The following is a 27,499-nucleotide window of genomic DNA, read 5'->3' as shown; positions in this document are numbered from 1 at the left end:
TCCCACCATTACCCATCACATTCAACGTACTCTTGCGACTGCCACCCTGCACCCCACATCCTCCTGCCACCGCCACCCTGCACCCCACATCCTCCTGCCACAGCCAGCTCAGACCTAGCACGTTGGATGCGAGGACTGTCGTACCCACCCTTGTCAACAACAGCCTGCCCTCAGTGTGCGCCATGCCAGGACCCCAGACCCCAGACCTACTCCTGCCAACACCCCCCCACTCAGTGCCACAGCACCTGGCCAGTGCCCACCAGTGCTTGGCCCACAGCATCTCCCAGGACGGCTTTCCTCCTCCTTCCCAGGCTTGGATGTGGGGCCACCCGCGGGCGCACAGAATCTTCAAGACTTGGTGAGCTGACCCTGCCACGCAGGGGCTACCCCGTCGGCATCCAGGCCCTGTCACAGTCTCAGCCTTTCACTCTGGAAGGGAAGAAAATTCCACCTGCCGTTTTATCCCAAGACCCCAGGGACGCAAATAAAATCAGCTTAGCTTTCTACGCATGGATTTTCAGTATTTCCTTTCCCGTCAGAGGTGGGCCTGAGGATGGACATCTTCCTTCTCAGCTTCTGGAATGTGCCCCAGTTCCCGAGTCTGTTCCCAGAGTCTGGAGCGGTGGCTGTGGGTCGGGGTACGCTGCCCTCCAAGCTGCCGTGGGGCTGCAGCTGCTCTAGCTCATCTCTGCTGCCGGGAGGGGCAGCAGCAGCAGCAGCAGCAGCGGGGAACTCAGCATCGTCCTCAGTCTGCTCTGAGGGAAGGCGGGCACTGCACCCCTTCTATTGCTGTCTTCTCTGCCCCTTTTTGTTTTCAACTTCAAATATGTAACTCATACACAGTGTGTGTATTTATATCCTATATCACACATTTCATCTGGTGAAAGAACAGAAAGTTGATGATATGTGCATGAATGTTTGTGGCATAAAATTATATTTCAGCCCCAGCTATAAAAGTGTAATAAAAGTGAAATGTTTATCATGTAACTATGAATATTTTTTCTTGCATATATAATGGTGTTGCATGGCCAATTTAATTTCTTTGTTTAAAAGTAATCCTGGAGAAATTCAATATAAAGCTTTTCAAAAGATACACATTATCATGAAAGATCAGCCCATGGAGTCCAGATTGAACGTTGAAAATATGGGGTCTCCAGTCACTGTTGTTTAAACATGAATGTTGAGAGCGGCCTTACGCGCACCGCTAACTGCCCTGCACTGGAGCGAGCCCTGTGCCTGTCCGCCGGCGAGTGGGCTTATCATTTTTGGTACATTGATATGATTGATCGAATACTACTCAGTAACAAAAAGTCTGCGTAGCGCGCGGCTCCAGGAGTGAGCGTCAAAGGCATTTAACTAAAAGAAGGATGCCAGGTAGAAATATTACGTGCTGTGCAGTTCTGTCAGATAAATCATTAACTTCATGCTAATTGTACTCGTGACTCAGTTTGCTGGAAGCATCGCTGTGCTTTCCACGGGCGTGGGCTGCCACGTGTGAGTGACGACTTTCCCCATTCCCAAGCCCCTCTTAGCTTCAGAGCCTGCTGGATGTTTGTGGGTGTCCAGTCATTTCTGGTGTTGTCTGTTACAGTAATGTCCAGGATTTGCTTGATCACTTGGCATTGCTTTGATGCTTATGTTTTCTCAGGTTCAAACACATGCGCACAAGCGTGCGCGTGTGCGCACACACACACACGCATGCTCACACACACATGCTCACGCTGACACAGCTGAGGGAGTGGCCAAGCCACACTGACGGGACAGGGAGAGCTTGCGGGACGGGAACGTGGCTCTTCACTGTGCCAGCTGTGTGCTCGCGGCAGCCTAGGTCTCTGCACATCAGCCCCCTTCTCTGTCAAGTGGGATCACGCAGCTCCCCACGGGGCTGCTACAGGGTGAAAATGCGCTAAACAAGATTTTGTCAGTATGTCTGCCTGGAATGCGTGCCCACGCCATGGCCATCATCGCCGGCCTTGGACATCACCCACTTCCCCAAGTCACATAAAGGAACATTTTCTTATAATTCAATTGAAAAGCAATTATTTCACTTTTACAAAGATTGTAGAAAATCAGAGTCGGGGGTGGAAAACAGATGTGCTTTGCGGCTTCCACTGGCCCGCTGAGATGTGAAGTCTCGTTTTATTAGCATTTAGGCCCAAATTGCAAGAGATCCTGGAGGCGAGAGAGAGGTGAAGTTTGTTTTATGAAGCGCTTGAAGCTCATCCTCCCAGCACCTCCAAAGAACTGTCCAGAAAAACAGGCAAAAATCCCGAATGAAATAAACAAGGCCTTCCTCCAGGGAGTGCTGCACAGCCGAGCAAACAGGTCGGCAGGTCTGGAAACATGGCCTGGGCTGCCCTTGAGGACCCTGAGGGTCAGACCTGGCGCCGGGAGGCACGGCGATACCCGCGTTCCCTGGCCCCCCGTGAGCCCCCACGGCCTGCGCTGCCGCAGGAACATCATCTGACAGAGAAGGCGGCACAGTGCCCTCCACAGAGTCCGTGTCCCCGGAGTCCCAGGAGGAGTGTCACTGGGGGGTAGGGTCTCTTTAGATGCTGTCAGTGGGGTGTGAGGTGACGTCTCCCTGGGCCGTGAAGACCAGCAGAGGACGCAGGACAGCAGGCGGCGGGAGTCACGGCCCTGGGCAGCCAAGGACGCCAGCTCCTGGAGGCCGGGCCGAGGCGCGCGTGGCTCCCCTGGGGCCCGGTGACTCCGCCCTCCAGACTCCGCCCTGCTGCCCCTGAATTTGTTGGCTTAAGCCGCGGGCAGGCCCAGGACGCGAACATGTATAGCGCCGGAACGGTCCCTGGGGAGGCGGAAGGTGACTTCATGTGTCTTGGTGAAAGCTTTGCGCCCCCACGTCCGTGGCTCCCGTTCCGATTTCGGTGACCTGAGGGTGTGCGTGGAGAGCGGCGCGGGGGCCTGCAGGCGGCCGCGAGCGAGCGTGTTCTGTGCTCGATTGTGCTCGCCAGCCGACGTCCTTGGCGCTGGTGGCTTATTGGTGTTTATATGGAGTGTAAGAAGCAGTCGGCTTCTCCCATGCCACCTCCAAAAGTAGAAATAATAAAATAAGTGTCAGCCAAAACATGACAGCCGTGCGTGCTAAATTTAACTTGGTCTCCCCACACGGCTTTGGAACCAGCATAAAAATTAAAATGTCTACATGTTCACAGATTAACAAAGAACACAGAATCTTGTTTCCTTTGTCTAGAAAAAGCAGCACGCACTTTAGACTTGGGGCGGCCCACGCAGGCGCCTGGCGGCAGGGCAGGGACCGGCCTCTCAGGGCACGCACACGCCCGCCCCACGGATGGAGAATCGGGTCTGCTGCGAGGCCGGCCCCCGCCTGGGCCGTGTCCGGGCACTGAGCTCCCGCGTGCAGCGAGGCGGCGGCTGCTTGGGCGGTGCGTGGGGGCCGCGTGGTCTCCCCCGGGAACATGGTCGCAGCTTGCATTGTGTTGATGTCTCGCCGACTCAGGAGGCGCTCCTCGGTCTTTAAGGCAGGGGAAGCCTCTGCTTGATGCCCCCGAGTGTCTCAGCCCGGCGCCCAGTGCTCTCCTCTTCGCGAGGGGCCCGAGAGCTCTCCGAGGCATGTGGGTTCGGGGCGTGTGTGTGCACCGCCTGTTCTCGTCCCAGGAAGCCCCTCGTCGTGATCCCTGCTCACCTGGGTGGCAGGTCCCAGCCACCGATGTCAGACTACATTTGACATGTCAAATTCCAGCCTTGCTGAAACGGGATGATTAGCATTTCCCAGGGGCTGTGAGGGGTAAGGTAATAAAAGCCAAGCTGGTGGCGCCTGGAGAGTGTGGTGAGTCGTCAGAAGCATCAGCGCCCACAGCCCGCTGGGAAGCACTGTCGCCTCCAGAGACCACTGACGGCCGCTGTCAGACACCTCAGACGTGGGGGGAGTCCTAGGAAATAGTCACACAGATACGCGTGTGCATGTGCTCTCACGTGTGCACACATGTACAGGACGGGCTTGTCTTGTAACATGAAGCAGAGTATGAACCAATATGAACATTTTGATTTAGATAAAGCAGTCACAGCGGGTTATGATGAAATCTCCAAAATTGCAGTGCCGTTAAAAATAAAATTTCACAAATGCCAATTAATTGCAGAGAAAATACTTAGGTTGTATTTTTAACTGAATGACAGCAGAGATGAAGAACTGACAGACCAGGGCCTCCCTGGTGGCACAGCGGGTTGAGCACAGCGCTGTGAAGATTTCCGCAGCCTCTGCAGCGCAGGTTCGATCCCAGCTGGCCAGGGAGCTACCCACAGGGCGCAGCAGACCTCTCCTGTCTCCCCGCTGCTCCCCTCAGCAGTGGATTTCAGTGGATCTGCCTGTTCTGCTCCCCACTCTGTCTCTGGTGAATCCTCTCACCTCCCGCACCTCTGGCCTGCATCCTGGTTCTTGTATAAATTAAAAAAAAAAATTTTCAAAAAAAGAGCAGAACAGCCATTCATCCCCCACCAACCACTCCAGCACCAGCTCCGTGAGCTGGCAGTCTCTTCCCTTTATTAAAATGCACTCAAGTATTGTCTTTAACATAACACAGCATTGCTTTAGATATTCACACTATGAGAGATTTTGCAAAGAAAAGGAGAACTTTATCCCAGGGCACTAAGCGTTGGCTGGCGCGGCAGCCATGTTACTCCGCGTGTCAGTACGACATGGCGGGAGAGGCCGGGAGGAGAAGGGGTGCAGATAAGGACACAAAATCATTGATTCAAAAGGCCACCTGCACCCGTGTTTACTGCAGCGCTCTTTACAATAGGTCAAGCCCGGAAACATCCCAAATACCCGAAAATAGATGACTGGATCGGGAAGATGTGTCCATAGACACGATGGAATACTATTCAGCCATCAAAAAAGAAACTCATGACATTCGCAGCAACGTGGATGGAGCTAGAAGGGATCATGCTCAGTGAAATAAGCCAGAAGGAAAAGGAAAAATTTCAACTGGTTTCATTTATAGGAGGAATACAGGGGAACCGAATTAGACATCACAGGGAAAAAATAACAATACAAAACACAACCACCCACAACAAAGCAAAAACAGACAAGCAGAAACCAGAGACGTCCTGCAGGGGAGGAGGCAGGAGAGGGATCAGCGGGAGGGAGGGGGGAGCTCGGGGACTGAGGTGAGGGTGTGCGGGGCCTTGGGGAAGGAGACTCTGGGGACGACACCTGGGGGGGAGGCAAACATCGTTTAAAAATGAACAATGATGTAAAAAAATATATAAATAAAAAAGAAATTTGAGAAATAAAAAAGGGGCTGCACCAGAGATACTGTTTTACCACGACGATTGCCTTTTGCTTTAGTTTAGCACAAAAATAAAACATGAAAAGAATTTTGAAATCTAGTAAGTGATTTGAAACAGCAAAGTTTTTTTTTATTATTAATCAATTATTTTTCTGAGGGATTCCTCTCCAGGTGAAATGTCGCTGACTACCCTGAGCGGGCAGCGCGCATGTGCTGTCTGAGTCCTATGCGAAGTGTAGACGCGCCGTTGCCTGTTTGAGACGAGGGAAGATGACACGCCGCTGGCACGTGTGTAGCCACTTTCCCGCACCCACCCCTCACCTTCCCTGCGCTGCCATGTTTGTGTTACCCCCTCAGTGGGGTTTGACCCAAGGGTCAGCTCCAGGACTCGCCGCGCCTGGGGGCGTCCCGATGCTCCTTTCTTCCTGAGCGCTGCATGTGGCATCAATGTCAGTGGGATGATTTAGCTTTTAAGTCATTTGTTTAGGATTTATCGTTTGTGCCATATTCCCTGTGGGTTGGTGGTGGTGGTGGTGAAGAATGTTAAATGCCATGGAATATTACTCAGCATTCAAAAAAGATAATCACATGCCATTTGCAGCAACATGGATGGCGCTGGAAGGGATCATGCTCAGCGAAATAAGCCAGAAAGAAAAAGAAAAATACCGGATGGTCTCACTCATAGCAGGAATCTAGAAAACTTAAATAATGGACCAGGAAAATGAATAACTATAAGAAAGTGAAAATCAAAATCAACAAAAACTATGAACCAGAGACACTTTTTGGGGGATGGGGGGCGGGAGGGGAGGGATTGGGGTCAGAATGGGGGGATTGCAATTGTATGGGGAATATAAAAATAAAATTTATTAATTAAAAAAAAAAAAGAATGTTAAATGCCAAGCGTCTTTCAAAGATAAACATTCGCTTCTTAGGAATGACCTGCTGCGTCCGCCTGACGGTGCTGAAGGGCTTCCTGTGACTCCGGCCATCAGCCCCGGGGCTCACGGGCCCAAGCGCTCGCCGCCCCCCCCCCACCCGCCCCGAGCCGGCGCAGGTCTCCGAAGGGCCCCTCAGCATCATCTGCTGTTGGATTGAGCCTGAATCTCGGCGCTTTCACAGATTCAGGCCAGACGGCCTCTGGCTTCCTCCTGCATGACCTTTCTGCACTCGCTCCGTGACCTGAGATTCTTTTGCTGCATTAATTGTAACTACCGCCAGGCTTGCCGTTTTGTCAGTAATTCCACTTCCTGTATCTGTTTTCTTTCTTTCTATTTGCACTGATATATTCGTTCCCGGGCACTGCTGTTCGGGTGGCTGCTGTATCCGTAAGGTTGCTGACTCCCAGTTTATCTGATTCTATTGTTTGTTTTTTCATCTCGCTATTGAATTGTGTGTGTGTGTTAAATTCAAGCCCATATTTTACAGCATGAAACAATTTTTGAGAAATTTCCTGGAGTTCCTTGGGTTATGTTTTCTTGTAGATTGGATATTTTGTCTACCTCTGGCATGCAGTTTTTCTGCTTTTATTATTGTTACATATTCGCATAGTCTATTCAATTTCTTTTCATTTTGCTCATGAGGAGCGGTGTACAGACAATCCATCCTTTCTGTTATACAAAGGGATATTTCTCAATTGTCTTCTCATCAGAGCAGGGGCCTGTGCTCCCTCGTAGCTCCAGTTTGGAGGTTGGTTATGTACTTTGTACCCACCTCTGACAGCCTGGAGGCCTGGGGTTGAGCGAGTGCAGCCTTGACTGCAGCACCGGGTGCCTCTCTCTATTTCAGGTGTGGTGGAAGCTTGTTCCAGTGTGAAGGGTCAGATGCTGAAGGAGGTGAAATAATTTTGACTCTGACCTTGCACAGTGTCAAGGTCAAGTAGAGCAAAAGAGAGTCCCACACAGGTGGGGGACCCAGCGCAGAGTCAGCACCGTGTGACCTAAGGGAAGGGCCTGGAGCACCAGACGGGGCAACAGGCTCCTGTGGCAAGAGGGGGCAGTGGTGTCGCACCTGGGCTGTGCCGGTGACAGACTGTCAAGAGGGAGGTGCAAGGTGTGGGAAGAGGGGGAGATGGACAGATGGAGCTAGACGTGTTCACAGATAGAAGTCCTGTGCACACACACGTGCACACATGAGCACACACGCACAGGGCCTCAGAGCAAGAACAGGGCGTGTGCCCTGCCTGGCGCTCAGAGCAGGGCATCTAAGGACCATTCTCCAAAAAAGACCAGCTCTCAGATAAAACCTCCTTCCACGTCCAGAGCAGAGGGAGCACAAGGTGGTTCTGGAACGTTCTCCGTCTGATAGTAAGGAAGAGCTCAGAGAACGAGAGGCACCTGTTAGGGAAAAAGAAGCCAGCTCGATGGTCACTGTGACCAAATCAATGACAATTTGGGCCTGAAAATAAATAGCAAGGGGCAACACTCCTGTAAAAAATGACCGTGGCCCCACACTGAGACTGCCCGGCTTCCGGGAGAGACATGCGGTGGAAGCCTTGTGTGCCTGCCAGGGCCCAGGGTGTTTGCGTGGTCTCAGCTGCCGAGTCTGCTACAAAAAAGAAAGAGTAACTTGTGTGCCAAGCGCCTCCGTCACAAGGCACAGTTCACGCCCATGGCAGTGGGGCAGGCACAGTCCTGCCCACCCGGGAGGGGACGTAGGCCCCTGGCACCCTGGGTCTGATCGCAGGGAAGTGGCAGAAGCTGAGCAGCTCTCTGCAGGGAGGGCCGTGCTGTGGTGTCCATTCCACGGGTCTCCATGCTGCTTTCCATGCCCTGGGGGCCGTAGCTAAGGGCCCCTCCAGGGCGCTGTCCACGCTGCTGACACGGTCCAACCGGTTCCCTCATTGGCCTGTCTTCCAAGGCGTCCCGGCCAGGAAGACCAAGGAAACTCGAGCCGCTCCGCTCAGGAGACCAAAGAGACAGCACCGTGAGGGAAACCCGGGTGTGGAGCCCCGGGAATGGTGAGGTGGACCCCGAGGGCCATCTGCGCGTCCTCAGTCCACGTTACGCCGCTGCCTGTGCTGTCTTTGCGGCGACGTACGAGAAAGCCTGTCGGAGGAAGAAAAGGCCGACTTGTTTGGGCTGAAGGGCAGCGGCTTGAGAACGTCTCTAGATGGTTGTGATTTCCTTGTGCCGCCCTCAGAGCACTGCACGTTTGAGATTGTTCTGAAATGAAAGCCGTCAGGACGGTGCGCGGGCTGTCCGCGGGCGGGCTTGCCGCCGGGCAGGGTGGGTGACGGCGCTGTCTCTCTCTGCAGGCGCGGCCGCCTGGAGCAGGCCCACCTTCACCCAGGAGCCCGAGGACGCCGTGTTCCCGCTGGACGCGTCGGAATCCGAGATCATCTTGAGTTGTGCTGCGCACGGCTCCCCTCCGCCCCGTTACAGGTACTGCCCCTCTGCCCTCTGCCCCTCCGCCCTCTGCCCCTCTGCTTCTCTGCCTTCTGCCCTCCGCCCTCTGCCCCCTCTGCCCCCTGCCCCTCTGCCCTCTGTCCCCTCTGCCCCTCTGCCCCCTACCCTCTGCCCCTCTACCCTCTGCCCCTCTGCCTGCCCCTCTGCCCTCTGCGCCCCCCCGCCCTCTCGGCCCCCCTGGCCCCCTCTCTACACGTGAAGCTCCGTCCGTGGCCTTCACACAGCTGGCCCCCCAAGGAAGGCGAGCGTGTGCCAGTGCCCCAGGGGTGCCCACACCCCACATCCCAGCCACCCACCGCCCCAGGCCACCACGACCGGGCCCTGTGTTAGTGACGGGGGTCCCTAGCTCAGTAGGCCTGATCCGGCCCTCGCAGGCCCACGATCCGCTACAGAGAGGCGCGGGGAGGAGGGAGGAGGGAGATGGTGCACGGGCCAGGCCGGGGAGTCGCTGAGAGGCTCCACGCGGGCCCGTTCCGTGTTCCCGCGCCGCGATTAGGGCTTCTGCCTCGGTTGCCTCATTCATAACCACCGTGGAAATGTCTCCTCCCGGGAGTTAGCCAGACGCAGCGTTCGGGCGTGCCGCTCACCCAGAAGCACTGGCTTGGGGAAGCGCGTCCGCAACGCGACGCCCGCCCCAGCGTGAGCGGGAATGCTGGGCGAGGAGGAAACGCGTCTTTCCTCGCGTGTTACCTGTGGCTTCGCAGGGGACGGGCAGCACGTTTCCCCTCCCCAGGCCGCAGCATGGGCGGAATCGGTCTCGCTGCGGGTGGAGACGCAAGTCCTGTGTAGACGGCGAGCCGCGCCGTGTAGACGGTGAGATCAGGGTGCTGGCGAGACTGGGGCGGCCGCGGGAATGGACGGCGGGCGGAGGAGCCCGAGGGACTGCCGGGGCTTGTGTTTTAGATCATTTCTGGGCATTGATTTTTAGAAGCGAGGCTGGATCGTTGCACGTGAAGTCGCTTCAGTCTATTTTGGCCAAACCACAGGTTTTGCCCAATTTTATGTTGCATCAAAATACCGTATTTATAAGCACAGTCATTTTGTTCTTCAAGCCATCTTGGCCACGCGCACGATGCCCTGAGTGCACAGAGCTGCAGCCCGCGCCCCCGTCTTCTGCCTTGTCATGCTAAACCCAGCCCTTGTGTTTCTCGTCCACCACCGCCAGGAGCTGAGCTCTCACCACCTCGCCCCGCGCTCCCTCCTGGGGTGAGGCTGCTCCCTGCACACGGCGGCTCTGTGACACGCTGCCTAAGCGATACGATCTATCTCATTTAATAAGTGGCTCACCTTGGAAAATGGGATTAATGCATTTCTCGGAATCCCCTAATACTTAAAGCTGTAATTGTAGTTTCGAGACTGATTTGATGGATCGTAGGGGCTGGTCAGGCTAGAGAGGAAAAGTGTATATAAAATACGCAACATCTGCTAAGTGCCAGCTCAGCCAGTCACGTACTTACCGGATGTCTCCCGGCGTATGACCGGCGGCTGTGCCGTGGTGGTTTCTGGGCGGCTTCTGGGCAACTTATGGGTCATGTCTGTGAGGAAGCACACGGATGCAGATGCCACACGTCCCAGCATGTTCAGCGGCTTTTGTCTTTAAGATACATCTCAACCAAGAGGTTCAAAATAGGTAGCTTAGCTTTGTATTGCCAACCCCCATCACCCTGTTCCGTTCATCTCCAATATTAAAGTAAAAAATACTCAAAGGCAAGAGCTTGGGAAAGACAGAGAGAGAAAAAAACTATGTTTTAAAGTTTAAATGTCAGACTGGGAGCAGAATCCTTGCTCATCAAGCAGAGACCGGGGCATTTCAGATAATGCACATTAGCAGCAGAATGTGCCATTTTATTTTTAATGGGGCCCTTTCTGAGAACTTAAATTTAATTAAAAAAAAACTCCCCATGGCCATAGTCACTTCAGAGTACGTGTATGTGGGGAGGCAGCACAGCATCATGACTGGATTCTGGCAAGTTTGGGGTCTCCAGGGGGAGGCTCTTGTCCCGCATGGCTCTGCCAGGCCGCACGGAGCTGCTGAGTAGCCGTTTCTTCCGGCTTCCTGACCCAGAAAGTGAGGGTGCATTTGATTTTAAGACTTTTTCTTTCTTTCTTTCTTTCTTTTAATGATTTATTTATACATACAAGAGCTGGGTTGTAAGCCAGAGGTGGGGGCAGTGAGAGGACTCCCCAGAGACAGGGCGGGGAGCAGAACAGTCAGACTGACTGAAACCCACTGCTGAGGGGAGCAGCGGGGAGACAGGAGAGGTCTGCTGAGCCATGTGGGTCAGCTCCCTGGACAGGGATTGAACTCGTGCTGCAGAGGCTGCAGACAGCTTCATAGTGCTGTGCTTAACCCTTTGTGCCACCAGGGAGGCCCCAAGACTTTCTTTCTTTTAGTAAATTCTGTTTAGCAAGTGAAATCTCATGGCGAGAATTCACGATAATTAAAGCAGAACTTTGGAGACAGTTTGAAGCAACATGTCTAGAGCCAGCGCCTTTACAGGGGCTCCGGGAGGAGACAGATGCAGCTGTGCTGGGCGAGCAGGGCCGGCAGCCTCCCCAGGAAGGGCCTGTCTTACTTGGGTCGAGATGGGTCGCATAGGAAGTTTTGCAGGGAGAAGAGACATGGCTGCTGGGAGAAAGGAGTGCGCCCACCGGGAGTCTGGGCCCAGGGGGGCAGGGGGCAGACACAGGTGTTATCTGGGAAAAGGAAGACACACACGCGCACGCACGCGCATGCACACACACACACCCCAGTTCTGCACTTTCCCTCAGAAAAGGCTGCCAGTTGTCACAGGGATTCCTGGCACGTTTCTTCTTGCCCTGGAGGCCGGAGGCAGCGCCTTGCTGCGGCTGAGCTGCTGGGTCCTCTGCTCCCTTAGCGTGGGCCTCCCTTCTCTGCGGGGGGACTCAGGACCCTCCTTTCCACACACTTCCTCTCCCATCCTCCTGGCAGCCCCACGAATTGAAACAGGACATATATCGTGGTGCCCATTTGTAACGGAGGATGCGGCTGCTGGAGGCCTCCACGACCTGCCCAGGTACACAGAGCGTGAACTCAGCCGGGTCTTCCCAGAGCCGCAACCCGCCGGGGTCAGCGCTGTGACCGCCAGTCAAGATGCTGGCGTCTTGACTCTGGAGTGCTCCCTCAGAGGCCGGGTGGCCCAGAAGTAGGTGCTCTCAGCAGGCCCGCCACCTAGTTCTGAAGTGGGTTTGAACACCTGTGCACACCCGTGCACACCTATGCACACGCATCTTGTACAGCACAGTGTGGCCCAGCCTTTATGTACTGCACACAGGACTCAGCTACTCAGTACTGAGGGGTGTTCCCCGGCCAGAGGTCAAGATTTTAGTTCAAATCCATTGTGTTTCCTGGAATTAACATGCTGCTAATGTACATGCTTGAAGTAATCTTCGATGCTTAAAATACTCTTTTTAAGCATAATCATTCCCAACACACTCGCTCGCTTGCAGCACAGGAACACGCTCCTGGCGTGCAGGCCCGTCAGCTGTGCGTGACAGTCCTTGAATCCATCAATACCGCGTCTCCATTGCCGCAGACGTGTTAATTAGGATGAAGCCCACACCCGAGTTGAACCCTGATCTATATGCGCAGTTTAATAATCATTGTACCAGAGTGATTAGAATGATTATGGGGATCCTGTGAAAAATTCATTCGCTGCAGCTAAGCCAACAACTTTGAATTTGTGTTGAAAAACAATTACCAAGCTTAATTAGGAGCATGTAATGATGACAGCAGTTATTTCAGTGATTGATTCCAAAATTAAAGCGAGCTGGCAAAGTCAGTGCGGTCTCTCCTTTGCTTTGAAAGGGGAAGGGAACGTGGAGGCCAGGATCGGGCCCCAGGAGCAGATGCTGGCAGGCGGTGCTCGAGGGGGCTGTGTCCAGGGCCCGCAGGAGGGTGCCCGTGCGGCTCCTCACGCTGGCACCTGCCAGCCACGACGTCCTGGGAGGAAACTGGTCAGGAAGTGCAGGACGCTAAGTGTGTGTTATTTTGGACTTGCGTCTTTCCACTTGGTTTAGGTGGGAGGTCGAGGTGCAGGAGAATTTGCTGGGCAGCGTCACAGGCCAGTGCCGGCTGAGCCCCTCCCTGACTGCTGGCCGTCTGGGCCTCCGCAGGGCCCACAGGTGCCCAGGGGCTGCGCAGGCGTTGACGAGTGGGGAACGCGAGGCAGCAGGTGCGCAGCTGCTGGGCCCCGGACGCTGACCTGGAGAGGGGCCCTCTGCGCAGCCGGGCTGGTCTCTGTCCAGGGCTCCCAAGCCCACTCGCTGTGTCTGCGTTGTCCGTGCGCGGTGCCGCGTCTGACATGCCTGGGTAGTTGGGGGGACGGGGGTGGGGACGGTCAGCTCAGAGGCTGTCTCTGGGCGTTTGTTCATCTGAAAATGCCCAGATGAGGGTTCGTGGGTCTTGCAAGCCCGTGGAAGAGCGCGGCCCCCGTGTTAGGTAACGCGCGTGCTAAAGTGCTGTTGACGAATGGGGGAGTCCGAGGCTTCTTGTTGCCTAACGCGAAAACCTCTCAGACGGCATTTGTTTTGCTAAAGTGTGGTTCTAGCTTGGCATTTCTAAATACCTCGGAAGTGTTTTCAGCGTGATTAATTTTCCAAGCAAGACGCTTACAGACACCGTCGCGTTCGGAAGCAGTCACGTTATTATTGTTCTGCATCAGCCTCAAATTGGCGTTGCGGACTCTCCCTGGCTCTCTTTGTTCCACTTGGAACATATTCTTCTTTGCTTTCTACCTCTAAATCATTTTTGACATCCAATTTTGCAGTGTCTGTTGTGGGCGCTCAGGTATGGTGTATGTTGTTTGAAAAGCTGCTAAAGGAATCGGATGGCTGGGATTATTGACTGAATGTCTAATTTTTATTTTTCCCGTCAAGAGCTCTGTTGCCTCTCCGTATACATTTGGGCGAACCTTCGTAATTTGTAAGGAGAAGACCTTTCAGATAGCCTCGCTGTTCAAATCACGAAACTCAGGAGGAAAATTATTTTTGGAGAAATTGGTAGAATCCTCTCCCCACGTAACCGTGGTTTTTAGAAATGGTTTCCGGGATGACAGCTATGCGTTGTTTAAGACAAACGGGCAAGTCTGCATGTTGTCACTTTATGATAAAGTGTATAAAATAGATTAAAATTGTGGGTACATATGATATAGGTATGTTTAATTTATAAATCTTATTTTAAATTTAAAATGTGTTGAAAATAGATAAAAGTATGTTTTTCCCCATGAAGGTGGAAGCAGAATGGCACAGACATCGACTTCAGCACGAGCCAGCACCACAGGCTGGCGGCCGGCGGCCTGGCCATCGGCAGCCCCTACACAGCGGAGGACGCGGGCTTCTACCAGTGTCTGGCCACCAACGCGCTGGGCACCGTCCTGAGTCGGAGGGCGAAGCTCCAGTTCGCACGTGAGTCTGTGTCTGAGAACATGCTGTCCTCGCCCAGCGCTGCCCGTGGTCTGCTCCCCGAGGGGGAGGTGAATTTATGGGGGTCGAGAGTTCCCATTCTGGGCATTTTATGAATCCAGGGTCTGGGTTACTGAAGTCTGTTTCAAAACAAGAAGCAAGCACCGGGGTTTCCCTACGAGCCGGTGAATTGTGTCAGAAGCACCTGCGTGAGTCCTGCGGGCTCAGGACCATGTGGAAGCTGCCTGCTCCTGCCTGGGACGGCAGTGGGCAGTGGGCGGTGGGCACGCGGGTGTGGTGGGGCTCCCGGAAAGGGGCCGTCCAGTGGGGCACAGGGGGAGACCGCTGCCGAGGCAGACTCACGTGACAGCCGCAGTGTCCGATTGTGCCACATAAATGTCATGCCAGTGACTCCCTTGGGGACATTTGAGGACATCTCGCACCCTTATGGACAGGGTTTCAGGCACTGAAATACTTGACGCCTGTCCCAGGGAGAGTGTGTGAGGAAGGAATGATTCTGCTGAGGGGGTGACGCAGGTGCCTTGCATCTCTCCTGCACCTCTCCGCCCTGCCTCTCGGAGAACATTCTGGGTGCCCCTCCCCACCCCTCAGGGAGGGACAGGATCTGAGAGTTAGCCACCAGGCCACCACTCGTGGAAGGTCCCTGCTGTTGTTACCTGGAAAGTGTATTGTTTTGACATTTTATTAATGCAGGCACATCCTCTCCCCGCCATAGACCCATTTCCGTTCAGCGGGCACATGGAGTCATCCTGGGCCTGCTTCCCACCAGGAGCCCGTGTGCAGTGCCTGGCGCCTGGTCACCCTGTCCGACAGTCCCCTGGTGGCCTTCTGGGGGGGCTTGTTGCAGGTTGTGTAGCTGGGCATGTCCTGCAGCTGGGCTGTCCTGCGTGTGGGAGTAGAGGGGCCTTGAAGAAGTGCATAGACACAGGGGCGTGCACACAGGCGGTGGTTCTCTTGACTCTTCGGGAGTGTATTATTATGTTACTTATTTATCTTCTTATTTCGATGATTCTGCTTTCCAGCTAAGACCACCAGTTGGAAAAATAAAAGCTCACAGAACCTAGGTCACAGCTTCTTTGCAGAAGCTCCAGACCCCTGGCCACCTCCCTCCCCCCTGGCGAGGGCCTCCCCCGTGTGCCTGCCTCGCAGCAGCTTCCTGGGAACGTGTTTGCGTTGCTGGGAGGGAAGGTCCTGTCGCGCATTTATTTGCTGTGGCTTTTGGTTTCTCCGGAGCCAGGAGTGCTGTCCTTTCTGGGAACACCGAGTAGTTTATGCCGGAAACAAACTCGCCAGCTGTCCGTCGCCGCGTGTGGCCGCTGCGTCCTTGTTCCCCTTTGTGATCACACGCTTTTCTAAAATTCCTCACGTGATTATTTCTTACCTTTTTTTCAGCTTTAAAAATATGTGTAAGTAGAAGCTTCCCTAAATGAAACCGTATTTTGTCCTTTTAGCAAGGAGGAAAGGTTGGCGTGAGGAGGAGTCGCCTGCCGCCGTTTGGGTGAGCAGGGCAGTCCCTGCTCCCGTCCTGTCCATTCCTGCCTCGTCATGCGCACCCCGGCCTGGGCTGCGGGTTGACAGCGGAAGCCCGAAAGCATCTCCCGTTCACCCGGCAAGAGGGCCTCGCGCCGTCAACTCAGCCGCCCTTTGCAGACTCAAAGGAACCTGATTCCAAGAGTGAATTTGATAAACACAAATGAGACCCCCCCCCCAACACACACACACCCCTGGGCCCTCAGCCCTGGCCCCCGCAGCGTAGAAGCGGCCGCCTCCGACCGGTGCCGTGGCTGCTGCGGTTTCTCCTCTTCCTCAAGGATATGGGTGGTGAAGGGGGCAGGACCCATCTCCCTCCTGTGTGCCAGTGAGTCTCTCTGTGTCTGAGAGGACGTCACGACTGTCACTGCTTTCTAAAATGTCATCCTTGAGAAGAAGGAGAGGTGTTCTGAAAGAAACCCAAGATTTCACCGAGAGGCACTTTTTTGAAGACTCTCACACAACAACTGCCAATAAGTAGGCATTTGGGGTAAATGTTGCTCGTTTATAGGAACTTTTGGTTCTCTCTACTTAATATTTAATCACAAATTCCGTTTCAAGTCCGTCTGTGCCAGTGCTGCGGGAGGAGGCACAGCTCGATGGAGCCCCTGGCTGACCGCTGTCACCACGCAGCCAGAAGGCGCTGCAGGTGGGTTCTGGTGCTGTGCTGGGCTGAGGGTGGAAGGCCGACAGTAGCAGCTCCGGCCTGTGCTCACGCAGCGGGCGGTGAAGCCTTCAGTGCGATCACAAGACGGTCTCGTAGGCACTGACGCAGTTCACAGTGTATAGCAGGCGCCGTCCTACGTTCTCGAGACGCGCTGACCTGGCAGTCCTCGCGGAACCAGCAGGCGCCTATGCTCCGCTTCCAGGTGAGCAGTCGGAGACACCGTGAATGAAGCCCTGGCCCCACACCACACGGAGGGTCGGGGCAGTCAGTGCCCCCACTGTACCTCCTCGGGGGGCACCGGAGAGGACAGAGACTGCTCTGGAGGCAGCGTGGGGGCCCTGCAGGCTGGCAGTGGGCACCACTGTTATGCTGCAGGCCCCAGAGGTGGAGATGGTCAGGAGAAGGCAGAGCCAGAGAGGGGCCGGGTGAGTGCCTGCCCTGGCACACGTGAGGCCGCAGGGGAGCGGGTAGGCGGGCGCTGGAGCCATGAGGAGACGGGGCTGGTTTTCTAGGACAAGAGTGGAAAACCATCTGGAACCCAGCGGACCCACCTGGGAGCCTCCTTCTACCCAGCTGGTCTGTAAACAATGGCGTAAGGAGTGCGCAGAACCCCGTGTGCCCATCACAGCAGCGCCTCTGGGCAAGGCCACAGAGGCCTCATGCATGCCTGCCCGGCCTGCAACGCCGGCTCAGTGTTCCTCTGCATGTGAGAGGGTGTCCACGTGACCCTCCTCTTCTTGGTCAGCATGGGGACCAAGCACTTAGGGTATGTGGGGGTCCCCACAGTCCATAGTTTGGGGTGAGCTGTTAGCAGGAGCCAGCAGGTGTCTGGACATCAGCTGTCAGCAGGTGCAGTCCGGATTTCAGCACTTGCCCAAGAACGGTGGACTGACTTGGGGTGATGTGGAGTGATGCTGACGCTCTCGCGCTTGTTTATAACATGTAGTTTGAAATTACTACACACTCTCCCTTAGGTCTGGCAGCCTGGCCCATCAATAATGCCGCGGATACTGTTAAAGCAGGGCACATCTGTTTAGGGCCCGCAGACTTCAGCGCTCACGCTCGCGAGACGGGGCGCGGAATTCCTGCCCCCCCTCGTAGGCTGGTTCTGGATGGCTCAAGGTTAAAATGCAATGATCATTCATTTTAAAGGGCTATAAACATGTAGACTTTTACAGTCATCGTATTTTTTCCCAGAGGAATGCAGATGATTTTACACCCGCAGCACTCCGCATCTTCACTCTCCAACCGTGAGCTCTTCCGACTACGCCTTCAGATGGAGACGTGAAGGTGGGCGGCTGGTGACTGGCCAAGGTCACTCAACATGCAACAGACCTGAAGTTCTCAAAGCTGCCTCAAAATAATTTTAAAATATGTGTCTGTCTGTAGACAGAGGTACTGAAACCGAATCCACATGAATCAAAAACCTCAGTCACAACTTAATAAAAAGGTTCTCCAGGTAAAGTCTTTGGCTCCTTAGACAAGAATCTCTAAGACATTTGAAGGTGATAGGCTGTTTTTAGTTTGTCTTTTGCCCAGCATGTGTATAAGCAGGAAAAAAAAATTTTTTTTAAAAATCTTACATTGTGAAACAAATGTTCCAAGCTCTGTGGACACTGATGAGTCCAGAATGCATCTAAAATTCTTCAGTATGTAATTGATGAAAACCATTAAATGTGACCCCGAAGACGTGACACAGCGTTCTCATGTCTGAAAAGAATGAAGGCCCAGGAGGGTTCATTTAAAGATAACACTTAACACATACTTGGAAATGGAAGCCTCTGGGTCCGTGGCGTGTGTGGAGCGGAGAGCCTGGGGTGCTGGCTGGCTGGGCTCTTTGTTTGTCTGAGAAAGTGGGGAAACCAAGTAGGAAAATCCAGGGCATGATTTTCTCAAATAAAAGAAACCTGATGAAATAGTATTGGTTTCTCATTATCGTTTTGGAAATAGCATTACAGCATGTTGCAATGGATTTAATCTGAATGTGCTTTAATATAATAATAGCACAACCGCCAGTTGGTGTCTCATTAGGAGAAAACTTTGCATCTGCTCTAAAAAGTAATTCATGTCCCACAAAATGGCCTCCGAGCAGCCCCCGTTGCATCGCAGCAAGCCACGGTTGTCTCTAAAGTCACCAGGGAATAGATGAGCCAAGGCTTTCCGTGGCTTCCCTCCATCATCACCACTGGGCGTCTGCTTATGTATCTTCTCAGAATGGCATGCTGTAAAAATTCAGGCCTCGCCTTCCCATCTAGGCACTCATTCCGCAAGGTCTAGGCTTTTTGGCTCATTTGAGTAAAATCACGCACTCGGGGTGCATGGGCGGGGCTGGGCGGGGAGGGTGGGAGCAGGACGGAGGTGCCTGTCCCATGGAGACCCGGCGTTTCTGATGTGTGGAGCAGGAGGAACCCGAATGCAGTGCCCACTCCTGCTCTTCCATTCTCCCCGACGCCTGCCTCTCAGGAAGCTGTGCACATAGCCCGTGCAGGTTTGCTTGTAAAATTTATAAAATTGACTGGGGATTACAACAAAATGCGTATTTGCACTAAGGAATCAGATGACTTATCTTCCAGTGTTCATATATACCCAGTCACCTGAAGAGCTCTTAGAATCAAGTCTTCAAAAGTAAATACAAATAATAGAGTTTGGGGGCCAACCGCTGACAAGGTTTGAGTTTCAAGGAAGGTGCTAATTTACACACTGTCTTTCCCAGAAGTGGAGTCCAGAAGCCCCCAGGCTCCTGGGAACAGCTCAGGGAGGCCGTCCTCAGCCAGGCCCGGAGGGGGGTCTCGCCAGCACCCCAGGCATGTCACCCTGGGCTTGGACGGCCTCCACAACCTTCACTTCCGTGTGCGTTTGTGACGAGACATCCTTACTTTTAGATGTGACCTGGTCCTGGGAATTTGCTTGTGCCGGGTCTTGCTACACCACAGGGGGACATGCAGATGCCTTCACCCTGCGCTGGCGTCTGTCCTATCGGAGCAGGCTCCGTGCATCTGTCATGGCTCCATGCACGGGCGCTGTCATGCAGGGCTCACCCGCTCTGTCTTGTCTCTCGTCGCCACAGAAGCTGCCCCGCTTGTCCGAAGTGGCGTGATCTCGGCCGCGCGCTCTCGGCCACTGTGGACAGCGCCGGGCTGTGCAGTGTCTGCTTCTGTCGTTGAGAAGTACCTGCCATGGGGTTGCTGGGTCGGGCAGTAGTTCGGTTTGTGATTTTTGAAGAGCCTTTCAGTTGCTTGATCGGTTTTCGTCCCCCCAACAGTGCCGGGGCCCAGAGTCCCCCAGTGCTCGCTGTTCGCTCCACGGGGGCCAGCTGTCCGCGCATGGGCCCCCCACACCATGGCTAGGTCGCTGAGACAAGTGGGGCCAGCGCGTCCCTTTTTATTTTAATGTTGTGGTGTCGTCATCACAGAGAAATATTCGCATGTAAAACTGATCTTTCTTGTCGTTCAGTTTTCCTTTCATTTCCTTTAACACTTTTTGTTTTGTGACACATGTGAAAATATTTTTTTCAAGAGCAAGGTTATAAAATGATTCCCCTTCATGACTCTTGCAACTTCTTTTATAGCTCGGAGTGTTTGGTTCTCCGGGGAGTCGCTTCTGTTCTGCGGCCGGGGCACATGCCCGCTCTGCGTTCCCACCTGGGTCTGGTCCGTGTCCTCATTTTCCTGCATTAACCATCCAAGTGTCGAGGGCCGCAGCCCTTTCCCACTCACAGCCCGGGTGGTTCTCAGCTGGAGGGAGCACCGTGTGTCAGGAAAGGCTGGTCTCAGCCGCCTGGGTGGCCCCGCCCTGCCTGCGGGGCACAGCTGGCGGCAGCAGATCGCTGAGCGCAGAGCAGTGCAGAGCCTGCCAGCCCCCCAAGAACGCCCTGCATCAGCTGAACAGATCGCACCGTTGTGCTGCTTTATTCTTCCTCTGAGTAGGTCGGGGTGAAAGTTTCAAAGGCAACCATAAGACCAAACACAGCGTCGGAACCGGACACGGTGGCTGAAAGTTGCCTTTGAGTCCATCCCATCAGTTTCATTTTAACCTGATTTTTTTTGTTCTATGTCTGCCCCCTCTGCATTTCCTCTATCTGCTTTATCACAAATCAGTCCCCTGCAAGTTGTATTGGAAAAGCAATATGTGTGATTGAGATATTGTTAACCACAAAGCATGTCTGGTCCCAGAGCTGTTAGATTCTGATTGATAAAATTTAATATTTGAAGGGAGAAAAAAAAAAGACTATTATTCCAACTCCTTTATTTGTGGTGTGGGTGAAGTTCCTTTTATCTCCTCTCCTTCCACTGCAGCAGCGTGGCTGAGATGCCAGTAAATTATTGGATGCAATATCTAGATGTCTGGATGATTTTTTGGTGCTGCCGCTATTTCTTAGTGGGCAAGAGAAAAGATAGTTGAGGCTCTGGAAAAAGTGTCAAAGCTTAGCAATAAAATAAGGATTTCATTGAACAGAAACTAATGAAACCACCCAATTTATTTCCCTCTCACTGTTGTAATGCAGGTAAATCTTGCTTCATACGAGTCTCAGAGCTTGCAAGTATAGGCCCTGGCTTGGCGGTGCGTGGTTTATGTGTGAAGGATTGCAGGCGTGCTCATAAACACCTTTAATAAAACAGTGTGGGTCGAGGCAGCTTAGTTTTTCAAATAAAAAATGTTTCACTTATGTCTGGGGATCATAACTGCTAAAAGTCCACTTTCTCCACCTTTTCCCTGTGCCACCCTACTGGACTGTGGCCAGGCTCCCGGGGACTGCCCAGCCCCTCGGCACAAGCTCAGTCTCGTCTGCTCCGTTTCACTTTGTCATTGTGCACCTTCCACGTCCTGGCTCAGAGCCTCACGGCTCCTCACCAATCCGTGGGGCAGACTTGATTGAGATGATAACAGGCAGGAATGGGGGTGATGGAGGAGAAAGCCACACTCTGGAGATGCCCAGAAGCAGAATAAAACCAGGACAGTCCTAGTGCCTGGTGGGAGGCCCGTGCAGTCGCCGCGCCCCCAGCCACTGTGCTGCGACGCTTTCCTGGGAGTATCGGGCTTGGAAGTGCCAGGACGACCCATCTTGGTGAAATATTTCCATGTGTGAATGCTTTGTTTCTTTAATAAATGAAGCGCCACTTATGTTTCAGAATATTCTTCCCAAGTTCTTAGATTGCTGTTATACTTTAAATTATTTATACTTTTATTTGGAGAAAATTAACCCTGCAGATGACTAAATTCAGGATGTGTAAAATCAGCATAAAATGATGCGGCGAGACAGGAATCTGGAGGGAAGTCTTTAAATTCTAGCTCTGTCTACATGTATGATATACCTAACCATGTATCATGAGCAAAGATATATGTGTTGAGGCAAAGATATGGGTCTCAGTCCTAAGTGTCTATTTTTTTTTTAAATTGTCTCCTTTTGAAATTTGAAAAATTGTAACTACAAAGCTACATTTAAAGTTATTTTGATTAGAGCATAAATAACTACATAAAATTGAAATAAAACAGACAGTCCAAAAGATCTATGAAACAAAGAACTGGTTCTTTGAAGACATACACAAAATAGACAAACCTCCAGCAAGGACTCACTAAGAAAAAAAGAAAGCTCTAATTAGTAGAATCAGAAGTGAAAGGGGAAAGGTTGCAACAGACATTTCAGAAGTACAGAAGATCGGAAGTGCCTACTATGAACATCTTTATGCCAATAAATTAGATAATCTAGAAGAAGTGGACACATTCCTAGAATCACACAATCTTCCAGGCCTGACTCAGGAAGAAACAGGAAGCTTGCATAGATCACTTACACATACGGAAATTGAAACAGTAATGAAAAGTCTCCCAAAAAACAAAAGCCCAGGACCACATGGTTTCATCAGTGAGTCCTGCCAAACCTTCAAAGGTGAACTTACAGCTGTTCTTCACAAACACTTCCAAAACATTCAATAAGACGGAAGCTTCCAGACACATTTTATGAGGCCCGCATTCTCTGTTACTAAAAGCAGACAAGGAAACCACTAAAAAACAAATTTACAAGCAATATCCCTGAATAACATGGACACAAACTCCTCAACAAAATCTTAGCAACTGACTCAAAAAAACAAACAAACAAACAAACAAAGATTAAAAGACTCATGCTTATGACCAAGGGATTTATTCCAGGGATGCAAAGATGGTTCAACACTTGTAAATCTATCGGCACAACTCACTCGTCAAACAAAGGAAAGCTAGAAACCCTCTGATCACATCAATAGATGCAGTGAAAGCATTTGATAAGATTCAGCTTCCATTTATGATAAAAACTCTGGAGAAACGGGAACAGAAGAAACATCTCAATAGCATAAATGCCTTATATGGGAAGCCCACAGTAAACATACTAACTGGTGAAAACAGAAAGCTTTTCCTCTAAGATCAGATACAAGACGAGGTTGTCCACTTTTACCGCTGCTGTTCAATGTAGTATTGGAAGTTCTAGTCAAAGCAATTAAGCAAGAGAAAGGTATGAAAGAAATGCAAATTGGGAAAGAAGAAGTAAAACTACTGTTATTTGCAGATCAGATAAGAGTATACAACGAAAACCCTAATGACTCTACTAGAAAACTATTCGAAACAATAAATCAGGTAAGCAGAAGAGCAGGCTACAAAACCAACATCCAGAAATCCCTCCGTGTTCCCATGCTAATAGTGAAGTGGAAGAGAGAGAAGTCAAGAAAACAATCCCATTTGTGATAACATCAAAAATAATGAAATACCTAGGATTAAGTTTAACAAAGGAGATGAGAGACCTGGGCAATGAAAAATATAAGACGCCATTAAATGAAATAGAAGACACAAAGAACTGGAAAGCTGTCCCTTGCTTGTGGACTGGAAGAATTAACATTGTCGAAATGGCCACCTTATCCAAAGCAGTTTACAGATTCAATGCAATCCCTATCAAAGGCTCGACTGCATGTTCCAGGTAAATAGAACAAATGTTACTGAAGGTCACGTGGAGCCACAGGAGCTTCTGAATAACCAAAACAGTCTTGACAAAAAAGAAGAATGTGGGTGTGACACTCTTAGACTTCACGTTCTTCTACAAAGCTGTGGTAGTACGGAGCAGCGCGGCACTGGAATAAAAAACAGACACACCGACCGACCGATGGAATTGAATGAAATAAATGCACACTTGCTCGCACAGCGTACTGAGGACAAAGAAGACAGCAGTGTAAAATGGAGTGGACAGTCTCCTTAACAGATGGCGCTAGGGAAACCGGACAGCTACATGCAAGAGAATGAAACCAGATCATTATTCATAACCATACACAAAAATAAATTCAAAGGGATTAGAGATTTGGCTGTGAAACCTGAAACCAAAAAATACAGAGAAGCAAACAGGAAAAACACTCCAAAACATTCAGCTCTGACAGCAAGGGAAGCACAAGCAAAGATAAACAAATGGAGGGCATCAAAGTAAAAAGTTTCTGGACAGTGAAAGAAGCAATCAGAAAACAAGAGGACACCCTGCTGAGCGGGAGGGCATATTTGCACATCACACACCCAACGAGGGGCTGATAGCCAAGATCTACAAAGAACTCATTCAACTCACCCACAAGAAAGCAAAAAAACAGGAAGAAGAGCTAAATAGGCAATTCTCCAAAGCAGATCTACAGATGCCCACAGACACAAAAATATGCTCATCATTTGTCATCAGGGAAATGCAAATCAGATCCCCGCTGAGGCCACCTCACCCCTGTGAGAACGGCCCATATTAAAAATCAGAAGTGGCGGTGGAGTGGGTGTGGGAACAGTGTAGATGGCCCTGCCCCCATGCAAAGCCGTGTGGAGGTTTCTAAAATGTTACGAGTGGATCTGCCATATCGTGCAGCAATTCCACTCCTAGGTGCCTGCCCCAAGAATGCAGAAAACGCCAGTTCAAAGGGCCATCCACACTCCTGTGTTCCTTGCACTGTTTGTAACAGCCAATTTAGGTGGTTTGAAAACAACCGAAATTCCCTAGGGCAGATGTGAGGGTTGGAAAGACGTGCTGTCTACACTGGAACACCTCGCAGACATACAAGACGAGAAACCTCGCCATTTGCAACAACACAGAAGGGCGGGTGGGGGGTGGGTAGCACTGAATTCCCCTCATGAGGAATTACCGAGAAACTGAACAAGGGACCAGGGGTTCAAAACCCAAACAAACCCTGGAAATCTTTCTGTGGGACTGAGATTCTGGGGGAGGGTGGGCGGGGAGCAGAGGGCCAGGGGGCCTGAGGCCTGCGGCAGCGGCCCATGGTGTCGAGTGCTGGGCTTGGCGCTGTCACTGACACGCCGGCTCACACACGGTGCTGGGGCCGCTGCTGTCTCAGTGGAAAGAATACAGACTGAAAAACAGCAAAGCCCCCAACAGTGTCGTATCAGATGGAAATTCTTTCAGGGAGAAAACACAAGATGAGAGCTGGGACCTACTTTTAAGCGAGTTCAGGTTTCTGAGCCCCTGGCCCCTGGGAGAGGGCCCGCCGTCACTGATCCTGGCTGGAAAACAGTGACATTATTTGGAAAACTTGCTTTCCTACTGCATTTGTTGGATATGTCCACATTCCCTGCTTTTTAGAATGCCTCTATATGTAAATCACTTCTTTATTAATTTGCTTTTTGTTAAAATTCAATTTTTATTATCCTTACTGAGTCGAGAAGCACTTCCAAGTGTGTTGGTGCTGGAGACTCACTCAGGGCATCGTCTACAGCTCAGCAATTAAAGACATGAATACGCAGAGATAAAGACGCGGGCCGAGTGTCTTAAAGAAACTCCACATTGAAATGAACCAAACCAAATCTGCTGTGCCTTGGAAGAGAATTAGGGGAGATGCCCCGCAGGTCGCCCGGGCCGGCCGGCATCTGCGCGAGGGGCCTCGGCTGTGAGGCACCAGCTCTTCCTCCACCCAGCAGCGGTTTCACGGAGGCGCCGTCTGCTGGGACAGAGAACCTCGCAAGCACAAACTGCCCCCTGGTCGCCTGTGACTTCGTGATGACAAGCAGGGAACCTTTTTAAAAACACGGAATATCGACCACAGTCTTTGGCGCCGAGTGGCCTGGGGCTGCCAGGCGGGGGGCGCCGCAGAGGGGCGCCCTCATGTGCCCAGAGGCAGGTCCCACTGCACCCCACAGCTGCCCCCCGCGACGGGCTCAGGGCAGAGGCTGCGGCTTACTGGAGCACCATAAGGAGTGTCTCGCCGCTCTTCGATGTTTTAACCGTGGGCTGGGCCGAGACGAGAAACCCCCTGCTCACCGGCGCTTCAGGTACCAGCTCCCTGAAAGCAAAGAAAGACGAATCTGTTTGCACTCTGCATCTCATTTTCTGCTTTATGAAGAAATCATTAAGGAAACTGACTGAATGTGAAGCTTCAGAAAACTTCCCTGCCGTGGAAAAAAAATGCAGGGCGGCATTGATTTCCCACAGGAGACGAATCAATTGTGTCTGTTGAGCTCATCAGGCATTTTCCGCCCCTGGAGCGGTGCTGGGCCAATAGTAGCTGCTTAATAAATAGGCCGGTGAGACTGGCTCACAGGGGGGCGCAGGCTCTCCTCAGCCCCAGGGGCCACCCCCAGCCCCCCCTCCCCGCTGCGAGGGCGTGTGCCTGGGGGCCGGAGGGCTATGGGGCAGGGGAAGGAGTGGGGAGTCCCAGGGAGGAGAGGACCCTGCGGAGGAAGCTCGGGAGGGCTGGCCCTGGCAGCTGGCTCCGTGCAGGAGCCCCCACAGCTGGCAAGAGCTGCCCCCAGCGACCCGCGCCGAGGCGGCCAGGGGCCGGGGCACAGCCTCAGCTCCCCCAGAGGGGCCTTCGTCCCCAGCCCACGCTTGCCTCTCGGTGGGCAGTGTGTGCCCGTGCAGAGCTCCCTGAGCACCCCGGCGGGGACCCGGGCCTCGCCATGTGAAGGGGCTGCGGGGTGTGGGACCCCGACTTGGCCATCCCTCCAGAGAGCCGCTCTCCTCGTTTTCCAAGTGACCGTTATCATGGGAGAAGTGCAGGAAACCGGTTTGATGATTGCATTTCTCACATGGTTTTTAGGAAAAGGTCACAGCTAGTTCTCTGACAAGGCAGGAGGACACCTAGCGGTCAAAGACGGCCGCTCAGGAAGTTTTCCCGTTTCCCGTGGGCCCGCCCGGGGTCTCCGTGCGCAAGCAGGTGGTGTTGCGGCTGTTGCTGGGAAGTTAGTGAAGGCGGGACAGGACACCGCTCTTTCCATCCTCAGGTACACAGACATCCGGCGGCCACCCCGGGGCTCTCACTCTGAGGGGGGCTGTCCTCTGCTGGCCTGTGAAGGTGCAGCCCCCTCCCTGGGCCAGGGGTCTCCTCTGCACCTCACGCCCTCGCAGAGACTCAGCCAGCCTCCTGGTGCGGGGCCAGGAGAGGGTGACATGGTCTGCGGCTGAGATTCATAGAAGTCAGCCCACGGGGCGGCAGGAGGGAAGAGGCAGGTCTCCGGGAAAGGCAGAGGTGGGGCCGAGGGTGAGGGGGTGTGGGGGGGACCATGGACATCGTGCTCGCCCTCGGGTGTCCACTCGCTGGCTGACCTGAGAGTCCCCACAGCTTTCCAGCTGCCCGCGCCTCAGGCCAGACACGCCAGGTGGTTCCGTCCGGCTGAGCGGCAGGCCTGGCACTCAGTGCACACTGGATCGTCTCAGAGCGGAGCGGAAGGTGGGCCAGTGGCCACTCAGCGGTCACGCCATGGTGACCAGAGCTGTGGGTTGCTCTGCTTGGTGGGAGATTTAGCTCCATCACTGCATTACCAGCCCCTGACCTTTGCACACGTGTTCTTAAACTTTCTGGCCTTTCTCACCGTATGTGTCAAATAAACATAAAACAGCCGGTGCCTCTCAGATGACCCCCACTGAGCTGGGCCCGTGGCCGAGGCTGCGGGCTGCAGTAGGTAAGGGGCCGTGCTGGGGTCTTGGGTGGCGCATTTCCCAGACCACATCCCGGCCAATTTCACAGAAATTGCTCTTAACGTCTCTTCAGTGTGGACAGCGTGTGTCGAGTCTCCCATTCACTCATCACCTGCAGTTGTGATTATTCTTCCCACACGTATTCGTCAAATACCTGCTTTTTGTGAGCACTGGCCTTGTCACTGCTGGGCAAACTATTCTCCTGAAAGTTATGGTTTGTTTAGGAGAAACTGAAATAAATTAAACCAGTGATACCTTCTGACAGTGACGGGACTTG

At 52.8% G+C, this 27,499-nt stretch overlaps 1 protein-coding gene across 1 annotated transcript in view; it reads left to right on the top strand.

Annotated features, from left to right (window-relative positions):
• The window catches only part of CNTN6 (contactin 6), a gene marked incomplete at both ends in the record, with an annotated part of 111,041 nt that overhangs the window by 8,459 nt on the left and 75,083 nt on the right, over positions 1 to 27,499 (top strand). The window contains 2 exons of the mRNA XM_084246579.1: positions 8,521 to 8,647; positions 13,923 to 14,098. Of these exons, the coding sequence (XP_084102705.1) occupies positions 8,521 to 8,647; positions 13,923 to 14,098 (303 nt within the window). The remainder of the gene's footprint in view (positions 1 to 8,520; positions 8,648 to 13,922; positions 14,099 to 27,499) is intronic.

The sequence above is a fragment of the Talpa europaea genome (assembly GCF_964194135.1).
Source record: "Talpa europaea genome assembly, chromosome: 11".
Classification (NCBI taxonomy): Eukaryota; Metazoa; Chordata; class Mammalia; order Eulipotyphla; family Talpidae; genus Talpa; species Talpa europaea.
Note: the sequence above shows the minus strand (reverse complement) of the source record. Positions and strands in the feature narration are given on the sequence as shown.